Below are 12,686 nucleotides of genomic sequence, written 5' to 3'. Positions count from 1 at the left end.
TTCCTCCTCCAGGGGCTCTTCCGGACCCAGGGATCAAACTGGCATCTCCGGCATTGCAGGCGGGTTCTTTACCCGCTGATCCATCAGGGAAGCCCTTGAGTCTGGTACAGCTTTTATTTGATATAGGCAGAGTTTCCTTAGCATCTTTGTTGCAGGCACATACCAAATAAGGGGTGGTGATGGTGGGGTGTGGATGGAAACAAAGAGAATGTCTCTCTAGAGCACTCATTCCTATTTCCTAAGATTTACTTCTGGAGAGCAGGGGTGGCGGCGGGGCGGGGGAGGGGGGGTAAGATAGCAAATGCAAGCTACCTCCGGAGGGAACCTTAGAGCAGACGCCAAATGCGCGCAGAGCCGCGGGAGGGCCGGGCGAGGGGGACGCTCGCTAGCTGGCCCCGTCCTCGGGCTCGCTGCTGGGCGAAGGCGCCGATGAGGCCTTGGACTCGCCGTCGCTGTTGCATTCGGCCCTGCGCGAGGAGCTGGCACCGGCCGCACCCTCCTGTGCCCGTGCATGGCGCTCCAGCACCTCCTGGAGCTGCTTGATGTAGCCGATGGCGGCGCGGAGAGTCTCCACTTTGCTGAGGCGCTTGTCCGCCAGCTCTCGGGGCAGGTGGTCTCGGAGGCGCGCGTACCCCTCGTTCACGCAGCGCACCCGCTGCCGCTCGCGCTCGTTGCGCTTGCGGAGGAAGGCGGGCTCGAAGGCGCCGTCCAGCCGTAGGGGCAGGTAGGACCGCCTCGGGGCGCCGCCGCCGCCGAGCGCCCGCTCCCAACCCGCGGGGTCCAGACTCGCGGAGACTCTGCAGGAGTCCCGCAGGGGGAGGCGGGGCAGGGACCTCGGCACGCCCAGAGGCACCTGGCGCAGGTGATGCGGCAGGGTCAGCAGTCCGGCCTGTGGACGTTTCTCCATCATTCGCCAAAAAGAAAACCAATCACCCCAGAGGTTAATCTCCCAGCAGATGATGACTGAAAATCTTCAAAGCGGATATCCTGGTCCATTCAGACTGCCTGATACTGCTGGTCAGCTTTTGAAGAAGTTTCTGGGTCCGGAAGCTAGGTTTCAGAACAAGCTTCAAGAAAACGTTGCAGGATTCCCTAAATTCATTGCACTCCTCGATCTTTTTATAATGATCCAGGCGGAGGTGATAGGCAAAGATTTAGGACCCCCTCTAATCCACACTTTAAACCCTCTCTTCCCTTCTGATCTTCTTATTTCAAAAGATAACAAAAGGGGTTCCTCCCTCGGTCCCGTGGCCTGGAAATGAGAATGCACACCGAACACTGAGTAATCTTCCAAAGCCACCAAAAGCTTTGCAATTACTGTAATCCACCGCTCTGGGTCTTCATGAGCACAGGAATCTTCAAGGTTTCAGAAGAGTTCCTCCCGGTTACCAACAGATCTACTGGCGGCTGAGCGAAAGTTTACCAGAGGCTTTCTCCTTGAAAATCAAAACTTGACTACCCTTTGTGGTTTCCGGCGTCCAGGGCTGATGGAAGGAGCTTTTAGACTGTTTGCAAACTTACACTTGCTCTTTCATTTCTGGAGAGTTGGAGAGAAGACCTCATCAAAGGGAACGCTGCTCCCTTGTGGTTAAAAAATGTGTCAAGTCAGGGAGGACCTCGGGGAAAGTTTGAGGGTTTTCTTCTCCAAAACTTTTAAAAACCCAAGTAGACATTTTTTGAAGGGAACAGAAAAGAAATACACTTTAGCAACAAATATATGCGTCTGCCTATTATTATGTTGAAGACTGGGCGGTGAGGTATTTGTGCTACTTTTTAAGAGCACATCAAAAGGCTGAGCAGTAACAAACACTTTTAGCCAAAGTTATTTCTCAGTGCTTACTGTAAACACAGCTTAAACACTGCTTCCAGACCTCTTCTAATCCCACCCAGGATATAAGGACATCATCTCTCCATAGTGTAAAGAGTATATTTCTATTGTATTCTTTTTGTTTAAAAAAAGAGAGAGAGATGCAATTTATTTTCACCCTTGAGGGTGAGAAAGCAACATTTGAAAGGAGGAGAGCCTCATTTCCAAGGAGAAAGGATGATGGCTTTGAAGACTGTCTTTTTAAAACATAACTAAAAAATGAATAATTAAACCACCATGTTGGTGAAGAGCTTTGAAGATGAAAGTGTCATTAAAAATCCAACTGTACTGGTTAATGTCAAAGAATGTGTTATCACACTGAAAATCAGATTTCCTGTTCTACAAACCAGCACATTAAAGGCAGCTTCTACTTTAAAAGTCCAACTTAAAAACAAGAGAAGCAAAACCCCCCTACATTTATAATCAGACTTTATGCCTGTTCCTCAGGAGCCAAGGTGTCGCCCTAACATGCTTTTCTGACAAGTCCTATGCGTCCCTGTTTACTCTAAATGATCAGCCCAAAGCAATTGGAAAAGTGCTTCCATCAAGGCAAATAAAATAGAAATAATTATTCCTTTCAGGCATAAGTTAGTCACATTTTAAAAGGTGTAGCTTCCTCTGAGACTTATACCAGCAAACAAACTAATATGTCATCTTGATTTCTCAGGAGAGTAGAGACATATTGGGAAAGCCCTACTGGGCAAAAAGCTCACAGAGAGGCAGAAATTAGACCACAATTTGCTTTTTGGCCATGTCAAAGCATGACTCTTAGCCATTATTCTACGAGTGATGAGAAATAAATGAGGCGTTTTGAGCAGAGAGATGACATGGTAAAGTTTTTTTTTGTTTTTTGTTTTAAAGATCACTGCCAAATAGAGAATAGATTGGAGGGGAACAAAAGAGAGAATGCTTACAGATACCATTTTTCATCTTCAGATTGGCAAAAAATTAAAAAATTACTAAAATCCAGGACAGGCAAGGATTTGGTAAGTGGCAGAACATACATTTCTACAAGCTTTGGGAAAAGTAACTGCTAACATTAATAGTACACATCACATATCCTATGACTCAAGATCCCTGCAATTTTATCCTGCAAAAATAAATGCACCAGTGTGGATTTACATATCAGTTCAGTTCAGTTCAGTTCAGTTCAGTCGCTCAGTTGTGTCCGACTCTTTGCGACCCCATGAATCGCAGCACGCCAGGCCTCCCTGTTCATCACCAGCTCCCGGAGTTCACTCAAACTCATGTCCATCGAGTCCGTGATGCCATCCAGCCATCTCATCCTTGGTCGTCCCCTTCTCCTCCTGCCCCCAATCCCTCCCAGCATCAGAGTTTTTTCCAATGAGTCAACTCTTCTCATAAGGTGACGAAGTACTGGAGTTTCAGCTTTAGCATCCTTCCTTCCAAAGAAATCCCGGGGTTGATCTCCTTCAGAATGGACTGGTTGGATCTCCTTGCAGTCCAAGGGACTCTCAAGAGTTTTCTCCAACACCACAGTTCAAAAGCATCAATTCTTCAGCGCTCAGCGTTCTTCACAGTCCAACTCTCACATCCATACATGACCACTGGAAAAACCATAGCCTTGACTAGATGGACCTTAGTCGGCAAAGTAATGTCTCTGCTTTTGAATATGCTATCTAGGTTGTGTTAGGGACCAAACGATGGGCTCTAGGACCTGAGTCATATTTACCAGAAAGAAACAGGACATGTGCTCATCCTGCCTGGCCAATCATGTAATGCCAGCTGCTCCTGTTACTGAGACAAAGAACTGCCTGTATATAAGCCACCATACTCCTTTGTTCGGGGCTCTTGTCGGATTCTGCTGTGCCGGATGAGACTTGGGCCCTAGCGCGCTAGAAATAAAACTCCCTTCTTGCCTTTGCATTACCGTGGTGGACTTGCTCTCTCTCTCGGTCGGTTCGGAGATACGGGCTCGGAGCATAACAGGTTGGTCATAACTTTTCTTCCAAGGAGTAAGCGTCTTTTAATTTCATGGCTGCAGTTACCATCTGCAGTGATTCTGGAGCCCCCCAAAATAAAGTCTGACAGTGTTTCCACTGTTTCTCCATCTATTTCCCATGAAGTGATGGGACCGGATGCCATGATCTTCGTTTTCTGAATGTCGAGCTTTAGGCCAACTTTTTCTCTCTCCTCTTTCACTTTCATCAAGAGGCTTTTTAGCTTCTCTTCACTTTCTGCCATAAGGGTGGTGTCATCTGCATATCTGAGGTTATTGATATTTCTCCCAGCAGTCTTGATTCCAGCTTGTGTTTCTTCCAGTCCAGCGTTTCTCATGATGTACTCTGCATATAAGTTAAATAAGCAGGGTGACAATATACAGCCTTGACGGACTCCTTTTCCTATCTGGAACCAGTCTGTTCCATGTCCAGTTCTAACTGTTGCTTCCTGACCTGCCTACAGATTTCTCAAGAGGCAGGTCAGGTGGTCTGGTATTCCCATCTCTTTCAGAATTTTCCACAGTTGATTGTGATCCACACAGTCAAAGGCTTTGGCATAGTCAATAAAGCAGAAATAGATGTCTTTCTGGAACTCTCTTGCTTTTTCCATGATCCAGCGGATATTGGCAATTTGATCTCTGGTTCCTCTGCCTTTTCTAAAACCAGCTTGAACATCAGGGAGTTCACAGTTCATGTATTGCTGAAGCCTGGCTTGGAGAATTTTGAGCATTACTTTACTAGCATGTGAGATGAGTACAGTTGTGCGGTAGTTTGAGCATTCTTTGGCATTGCCTTTCTTTGGGATTGGAATGAAAACTGACCTTTTCCAGTCCTGTGGCCACTGCTGAGTTTTCCAAATTTGCTGGCATACTGAGTGCAGCACTTTCACAGCATCATCTTTCAGGATTTGAAACAGCTCAATTGGAATTCCATCACCTCCACTAGCTTTGTTCGTAGTGATGCTTTCTAAGACCCACTTGACTTCACATTCCAAGATGTCTGGTTCTAGATTAGTGATCACATCATCATGACTATCTGGGTCGTGAAGATCTTTTTTGTACAGTTCTTCCGTGTATTCTTGCCACCTCTTCTTAATATCTTCTGCTTCTGTTAGGTCCATACCATTTCTGTCCTTTATCGAGCCCATCTTTGCATGAAATGTTCCCTTGGTATCTCTAATTTTCTTGAAGAGATCTCTAGTCTTTCACAATCTGTTGTTTTCCTCTATTTCTTTGCATTGATAGCTGAAGAAGGCTTTCTTGTCTCTCTTGCTCTTCTTTGGAACTCTGCATTCAGATGCCTATATCTTTCCTTTTCTCCTTTGCTTTTCGCCTCTCTTCTCTTCACAGCTATTTGTAAGGCCTCCCCAGACAGCCATTTTGCTTTCTTGCATTTCTTTTCCATGGGGATGGTCTTGATCCCTGTCTCCTGTACAATGTCACGAACCTCCGTCCATAGTTCACCAGGCACTCTATCTATCAGATCTAGGCTCTTAAATCTATTTCTCACTTCCACTGTATAATCACAAGGGATTTTGATTTAGGTCATACCTGAATGGTCTAGCGGTTTTCCCTACTTTCTTCAATTTAATTCTGAATTTGGTAATAAGGAGTTCATGATCTGAGCCACAGTCAGCTCCTGGTCTTGTTTTTGTTGACTGTATAGAGCTTCTCCATCTTTGGCTGCATAGACTATAATCAGTCTGATTTTGGTGTTGACCATCTGGTGATATCCATGTGTAGAGTCTTCTCTTGTGTTGTTGGAAGAGGGTGTTTGCTATGACCAGTGCATTTTCTTGGCAAAACTCTATTAGTCTTTGCCCTGCTTGATTCCGCATTCCAAGGCCAAATTTGCCTGTTACTCCAGGTGTTTCTTGACTTCCTACTTTTGCATCCCAGTCCCCTGTAATGAAAAGGACATCTTTTTTGGGTGTTAGTTCTAAAAGGTCTTATAGGTCTTCATAAAACCGTTCAGCTTCTTCAGCGTTACTGGTTGGGGCATAGACTTGGATAACTGTGATATTGAATGGTTTGCCTTGGAGACGAACAGAGATCATTCTGTCATTTTTGAGATTGCATCCAAGTACTGCATTTTGGACTCTTTTGTTGACCGTGATGGCTACTCCATTTCTTCTGAGGGCTTTACATATAATAATATTTATTGCAGTATTGCTTACAGTGATTAAAAGAAGAAAACAAATGGAAATAGGCTAAATGTCCATCAGTAGGGAAAGGGCTAATACTGTTAGGATATTATGCTATTAAAAATAATGGATTAGAGCTATACATAAGAAATTGCAGAGATGTCCACCATAACGTGTTAAGTGAGGAAAAAAAAAGCAAATGGTAGAGTTAACACACAGCATGAACTTAACAAACTGGATGATGCATTTGTCTTTATATGTGTGTGAGCCCAGAGGAAAAAGGTAGAAAGACACATACTAAACTTTTGTCTTCGGCTGCCTAAATTGGATTGGGGATGGGAGGGTGGTTCATTTTACTTCATGGATCTTTCTACTATTTAAATTATTACAGAACACAAATATTACTTTTGCTTTTCTCTGATCTAGTGAAGTTTAAAATACTAAGGTAAAATATATAAAAAACTCAATTGATAGTCTGCTGCTGCTGCTGCTAAGTCTCTTCAGGTGTGTCCAACTCAGTGCGACCCCATAGATGGCAGCCTACCAGGCTCCACGGTCCCTGGGATTCTCCAGGCAAGAACACTGGAGTGGGTTCCCATTTCCTTCTATGCATGAGTGAAGTCACTCAGTCGTGTCCAACTCTTCCCAACCTCATGGACTGCAGCCTATGAGGCTCCTCCATCTGGTCTGACGCAAATCAACAGATTTATCACATAATTTAAAGTGCTTGAGCCAGGTTTTCTGGTTTCTTAAAAATTCTCTCTCTGAGGAGTAAATATCTACAGGATTTTTTCCCCCACTACTAATTTGTTGTTATTTAGTGTCGGACTTTTGTGACCCCAGTGGACTGTAGCCTAATAGGCACATTCGTCCATGGGATTTCCCGGGCAAGAGTACTAGAGAGGGTTGCCATTTCCTTCTCCAGGGGATCTTCCCAACCCAGGGATTGAACCCTTGTCTCCTGCATTGCAGGCAGTTTCCTTACACTGAGTCACCAGGGAAGCTCTTTCCACAATCAAAAATAGTCAGATCCTGATCCCATAGTGGTGTTTTCATAGGGTGTAGTAATATTATGATTACTACATGGTCTACATGGTAGACAAAGAATGCTGACACTCTTTCTTACACTTTTTGAAGATGCAAGTGCTTTGGAAATAAGTGGCTTTTCCAATGAAAGAAGCACTGTTTTACTCACATGATGTATGTATATGTGGTGGGGGTAGGGTGTCTTGGTCCGGGGGAGAAGCTGCCTTCTTTTTTACATAAGAGATCCAAAGAATAGCTTCTGACTTCCAGTCACTCCCCAGTCAGTTTTGATCCAGACAAATGTTCTCTCCAACTTTAAAAATGTCTTTCTTAAGACTGGCTAGATCAAGTTACAGATATGCAAAACTGCCAAGAATGCTTAGGACTAGGTTTGTGTAGTCCAATTTAGATATGCTTGTAAAAGAGGGAATATTATTCCCCCAAACGTCAGGCTCAGTAGATTTAAAGATATCTCTAAGGCCAAGGAAACTAACTTTCCACCCCTAAAACTCAGATGGGTCCCTTATCACCTGCTTTAAGCATGTGGGGTTAAGAGACCTAGATTGTCTCTTTCTATGAAGTATTTGATATCATATTGTAGATTTTGGTTTCCTAAACCAGTGGCACAGAGGGATGCATATCTTTCTGGCACCATACGTGAAGTTTGCACCAGCTGCCACAGGGGAACAGGGAAACATATTTTATTACCTTGTGATATAAATAAGATTTAGGCTTTCCTGGTGGCATAGTGGTAAAGAATCTGCCTGCCAATGCAGGGGATGTGGGTTTGATCCCTGGGTGGGGAATATTGCCTGGAATAGGAAATGGCGGCCCACTCTAGTATTCTTGTCTGGGAAATCCCATGAACAAAGGTGCCTGGTGGACTATAGTCCATGGGGTCACAAAAGAGTTGGACACAATGACTAAACAACAATAAAGGATAAATTAAAACCTAAAGCTTAAGTAACCTTACCTTATAGATTTAAATTCAAAGGTATCAACATCAACATTTCTTTGGTTAAACTCCACAGATTATTCCCCCCCAATTTCTGATTCTACTCAGTCTCAAATAGAGGTGTTGTACTGCTAAGACTGAGCAAAGTCAGGCTCTTTCAGCAGTTTTAGCCTAAGTGATGAGCCACTGAAATTCGTGTAGCTTCTTAAAATCTGAGGAATGGAATTAGTTCAGCTACAGGCATGTTTTGGTTTTTTAAGTCCATACAGCACACAGAATTATCCCAGTTCTAGTCCTATTCCCACTCCATTTTGAAAACAAGCCATCTGCAGCCCTTAGAAAAGTTAAACCAAATGCTTGGAACTTGTTATTGTTGTTCAGTTGTCCAGTCATCCCACTCTTTGCAACCCCATGGACTGCAGCATGCCAGGCCTCCCTGTCCCTCAGCATCTCCCGGAGTTTGCTCAAGTTTATGTTCATTGCATCCATGTTCCAAACACCAGTGCTTACTCCTTTATACCCACGTAACGGGTATAAAGTTCAAAGCAGGAAATCAGTGGTATCCAAGAGAAGGCGAGCAGCCTCTCAGAATGACCATCAAATAAACCATCCCAAGAATCAGTAGCTTAAGACAATAAACAAACATTTAATTCTTGAGCCTGAGGGGCAAAGATTTAGGCTGAATTCTAGTATACATCTGACATGCAAACTCAGAATCAAGGGGCAGAGAACAGCTTTTTCTCTTTTTCCTAGGATGATAGAGCTATGAAGTCTCTTTGCAAATGGCATGGTTACAAGAGGAGTGAAGAACTGGGGCCAGTAACATAATCATTAGAAGATAAAATGACACAATTTAAAATTATGCAGTCTTAACCAGGGACATTTCAGGGGCTCAGTAACCACAGGTGGCTAGTGGCCCCCATACTGGACCATCCAGTGCTATTGTCACTGGCCTCCTTGCAGTTCCTCACACTTATCAGGGATTTTCTTGCCTTGGGACTTTGCACTTGACGTTCCCTCTGAGTGAAACATTCTTCCAAACATGCACATGGGTCACTCCCTCATCTCCTTTGGTTCAAATATCACCTTTTCAATGACAATTTTTCTGTACTGTATTTAAAGTTCCTGCTCCTATCCCTGAGCTTTTAGCTATATTCCTTGCCATATTTTTATGGTATTTATTGTTATCTGGTATATTTTACATTTAATTACTTGTTTATTGTCTGTCTTTCTTCACTACAATGTAAGCTCTATTGTTGTGGTTGTTTGTTGTTTAGTCGCTCAGTTCAGTTCAGTTGCTCAGTCGTGTCTGACTCTCTGCGACCCCATGAATCACAGCATGCCAGGCCTCTCTGTCCATCACCATCTCCCGGAATTCACTCAAACTCATGTCCAGCAAGTCGGTGATGCCATCCAGCCATCTCATCCTCTGTCCTCCCCTTCTCCTCCTGCCCCCAATCCCTTCCAGCATCAGAGTCTTTTCCAATGAGTCAACTCTTCACATGACGTGGCCAAAGTACTGGAGTTTCAGCTTTAGTATCATTCCTTCCAAAGAAATCCCAGGGCTGATCTCCTTTAGAATGGACTGGTTGGATCTCCTTGCAGTCCAAGGGACTCTCAAGAGTCTTCTCCAACACCACAGTTCAAAAGCATCAATTCTTTGGCGCTCAGCTTTCTTCATAATCCAACTCTCACATCCATACATGACCACTGGAAAAACCATAGCCTTGACTAGACAGACCTTTGTTGGCAAAGTAATGTCTCTGCTTTCAATATGCTACCTAGGTTGGTCATAACTTTTCTTCCAAGGAGTAAGAGTCTTTTAATTTCATGGCTGCAATCACCATCTGCAGTGATTTTGGAGCCCAAAAAGATAACATCTGACACTGTTTCCACTGTTTCCCCATCTATTTCCCATGAAGTGATGGGACCAGATGCCATGATCTTCGTTTTCTGAATGTTGAGCTTTAAGCCAACTTTTTCACTCTCCTCTTTCACTTTCATCAAGAGGCTTTTTAGTTCCTCTTCACTTTCTGCCATAAGGGTGGTGTCATCTGCATATCTGAGGTTACTGATATTTCTCCCAGAAATCTTGATTCCAGCTTGTGCTTCTTCCAGCCCAGCATTTCTCATGATGTACTCTGCATAGAGGTTAAATAAGCAGGGTGACAATGTCGTGTTCAATTCTGGACTGCAGTGTGCCAGGCTTTCCTGTCCTTCACCATCTTCTGGTGTTTGTTCAGACTCATGTCCATTGAGTCGGAGATGCCATCCAACCATCTCGTCCTCTGTCACCTGCTTCTCCTTCTGCCCTGAGTCTCTCCCAACATTAGAATCTTTTCCAGTGAACCGGCTCTTTGCATCAGGTGGCCAAAGTATTGGAGCTTCAGCATCAGTCCTTCCAATGAATATTCTGGGTTTATTTCCTTTAGGATGGACTGGTTTGATCTCCTTGTAGTCCAAGGACCTCTCAAGAGTCTTTTCCAGCACAACAATTTGTTAGCGTCAATTCTTTTCTTCTTTATGGTCCAGTTCTCACATCCGTACATGACTGCTGGATATTTGTTTTGCAAATATTTTCTCCTCATCTCTGGTTTGATGTTTCATTTTGTCAGCAGTGTCTTTTCAACATCAAAAGTTTTAATTTTAATGAAGTTGAGTTTGTCAAATTTTTAGCGGTTCCTGATTTTTGTTCCTATCAAGATTGTAAAGGTTTTCTCCTGTATTTCCTTCTGTCAGTAACATAGTTTTAGCTTTCATATTTATCTGGTCGTTGCCAAATCATGTCTGACTCTTCACTACCCCATGGACTGCAGCATGCCAGTCTTCCCTGTGCTTCACCATCTCCCAGAGTTTGCCCAAACTCATGTCCATCAAGTTGGTGATGCCATCCAACCAGCTCATCCTCTGTTGCTCACTTCTCCTGCCTTCCATCTTTCCCAGTATCAGGGTCTTTTCCAATGAGTCAGCTGTTGGCATCAGATGGCCAAAGTATTGGAGCTTCAGCTTCAGCGTATGTTTACATACACTTGTGAAATTAAATATTCAAAGAGAATAGGCTGAATGGAAAGCCAGAATGAAACTATCTAGCTTTTATAAGACATCATCATTCCCTAGGCCCCAGGTTTGATGTGACATTTTAGGGAAAAGTGTCTCTCTCTTGTGATATGAAGACTTTCTTGATTTAGGTTTCTATTTGTCCTCAACAAGAGAGCGGAACCAATGTGATCTGCCAAATTTTCAGTGATTAGTTCTCCCAACTTCTGAGAAGGAAGGGAAATATTAATGTTAGTTGACTCCTCTCTGGGCTCTCCTACAAAACACTGTATATGCCTCTGTTTTCACATGAGACTGAATTTTCAAAGCTCACCAGTTGCCACTACACTGCAAGCTGTTGAAATGTACGTTTGAGATGTAATTCAATAAGTGTCTTCTGAATGAAAGGAGGAATTCCTGGGTCTCTTTTATTCCTCTGGTGAAAGGAGGCTACCAGGTAGTGTGTTATAGACAATATCCAATCCTTGCGAATTTGGGACCATTTTCCTTTAAAGCTATCTCAGTATCCCTAGGGTTTAGCATAATGCCTGGCTTGCAGTAGGGAAAGAATGGCAAAGAGCGAATGGAAATGTAATCTGTACAAAAATCCCCAAAACCACCCTTTATGACTTCAAGCAGGGAAATTGAGAGACCTTCAGGTGTAACTTGTGGTGACAAATATTTTGGATACAATCCCAATTCCTCCTGGACAACACCGCCAACAAAGCTGGTTAAGTCCCTTATTTCACATCTTGTAGGACTGCGTGAACCGACGCTTTCCTAACTGAAGGATGCCATGAAGACCGAAACCCAAAGTCTGCGGGATTTTTGCGACTCAGAATCGGTTCCCAGGGCTCAGGCCAGGCCTGGTTGCTTAGCAACGGGGTCGATTGCTCGGCGATCGATTCGACCGGCCCAGACTGAGACGCGGCGCTCCAGGCCGAGCCTCTCACGGCCCGCCCCCTCCGGCCAGGGTCCCCACCGCGCGCAAGCGCGGGGGTGGGGGGATGGGCGAGGGGAGGAGGAGTGAGCGCGCGGGCGCCGCTGGCGGGCCGTGGCGGGGAGGGGCGCACGCACGAGGGGCGGAGCGGCGGGCGCCGAGAGTGGCTGAGGAGCCGGAAACGCGGCTTGGAGGGTGCGGCCCTGAGGAGACCGCGAGCTGGGCCGGGCCGGGTCGGGTCGGGCGGGAAACGTTAGGCGAGCGGCCCCCGGGGTACGGGGGTCGTGCGGGCGGGGAGGGCCCCGAGGCGAGCTCTGCCCGGATGAGGAACAAAGCGGCGGGGCAGGCGCTCGCGCCCCCCCGCGCGGCCGGCAGGTGGGCTGCGCGCGGGCCCGGCCGGGGCGGGGCGAGGGCGGCCTGCGAGCCCCAGGCCGGCGGGCGGGCGACTTGGCCGCCCTTGGGAGGCGGTGTCCGCAGGCCCAGGCTCTCCGGCGGCGGAGGACGGGGGCTGCATCCTCCCCACGTTTGGGTGACCGCCCTTGTCCTCTCCCTCAGGTCGGGCAGCCCCCCTCCCGAAGCTTCTGAAGGAAAGGCCCCGGGTGTCCCCTGGCATGCCCCATCTCGCGGCAGGGTGCGCGGCCGCCGACCCTCGGGAGAAGTTGGGCGGGCCCGGGCGGCCCCGGGGACGAGTGGCCGCGTTTGTGCAGCGGTTGTAAGCAAGATGCGATAGCACGTGACCTTGGAACGCAAACCCTGAT

General features: G+C 45.9%; 1 protein-coding gene across 1 annotated transcript; it reads right to left on the bottom strand.

Moving 5' to 3' along the window:
* Positions 1-385: 385 nt before the first annotated feature.
* Positions 386-907, bottom strand: ASCL4 (achaete-scute family bHLH transcription factor 4). The gene has a single exon (XM_068969729.1). It carries the CDS (start codon positions 905-907, stop codon positions 386-388), a length of 522 nt encoding a protein of 173 aa, XP_068825830.1.
* Positions 908-12,686: the final 11,779 nt, after the last annotated feature.

The sequence above is a fragment of the Capricornis sumatraensis genome, chromosome 4 (assembly GCF_032405125.1).
Source record: "Capricornis sumatraensis isolate serow.1 chromosome 4, serow.2, whole genome shotgun sequence".
NCBI classification, from domain to species: domain Eukaryota; kingdom Metazoa; phylum Chordata; class Mammalia; order Artiodactyla; family Bovidae; genus Capricornis; species Capricornis sumatraensis.
This window is presented reverse-complemented; position numbering and strand designations above follow the sequence as displayed.

Bases quoted from the DNA above. Each gene is read 5' to 3' on its own strand.
- ASCL4 (XM_068969729.1), bottom strand. From the start codon at position 907: ATGGAGAAACGTCCACAGGCCGGACTGCTGACCCTGCCGCATCACCTG.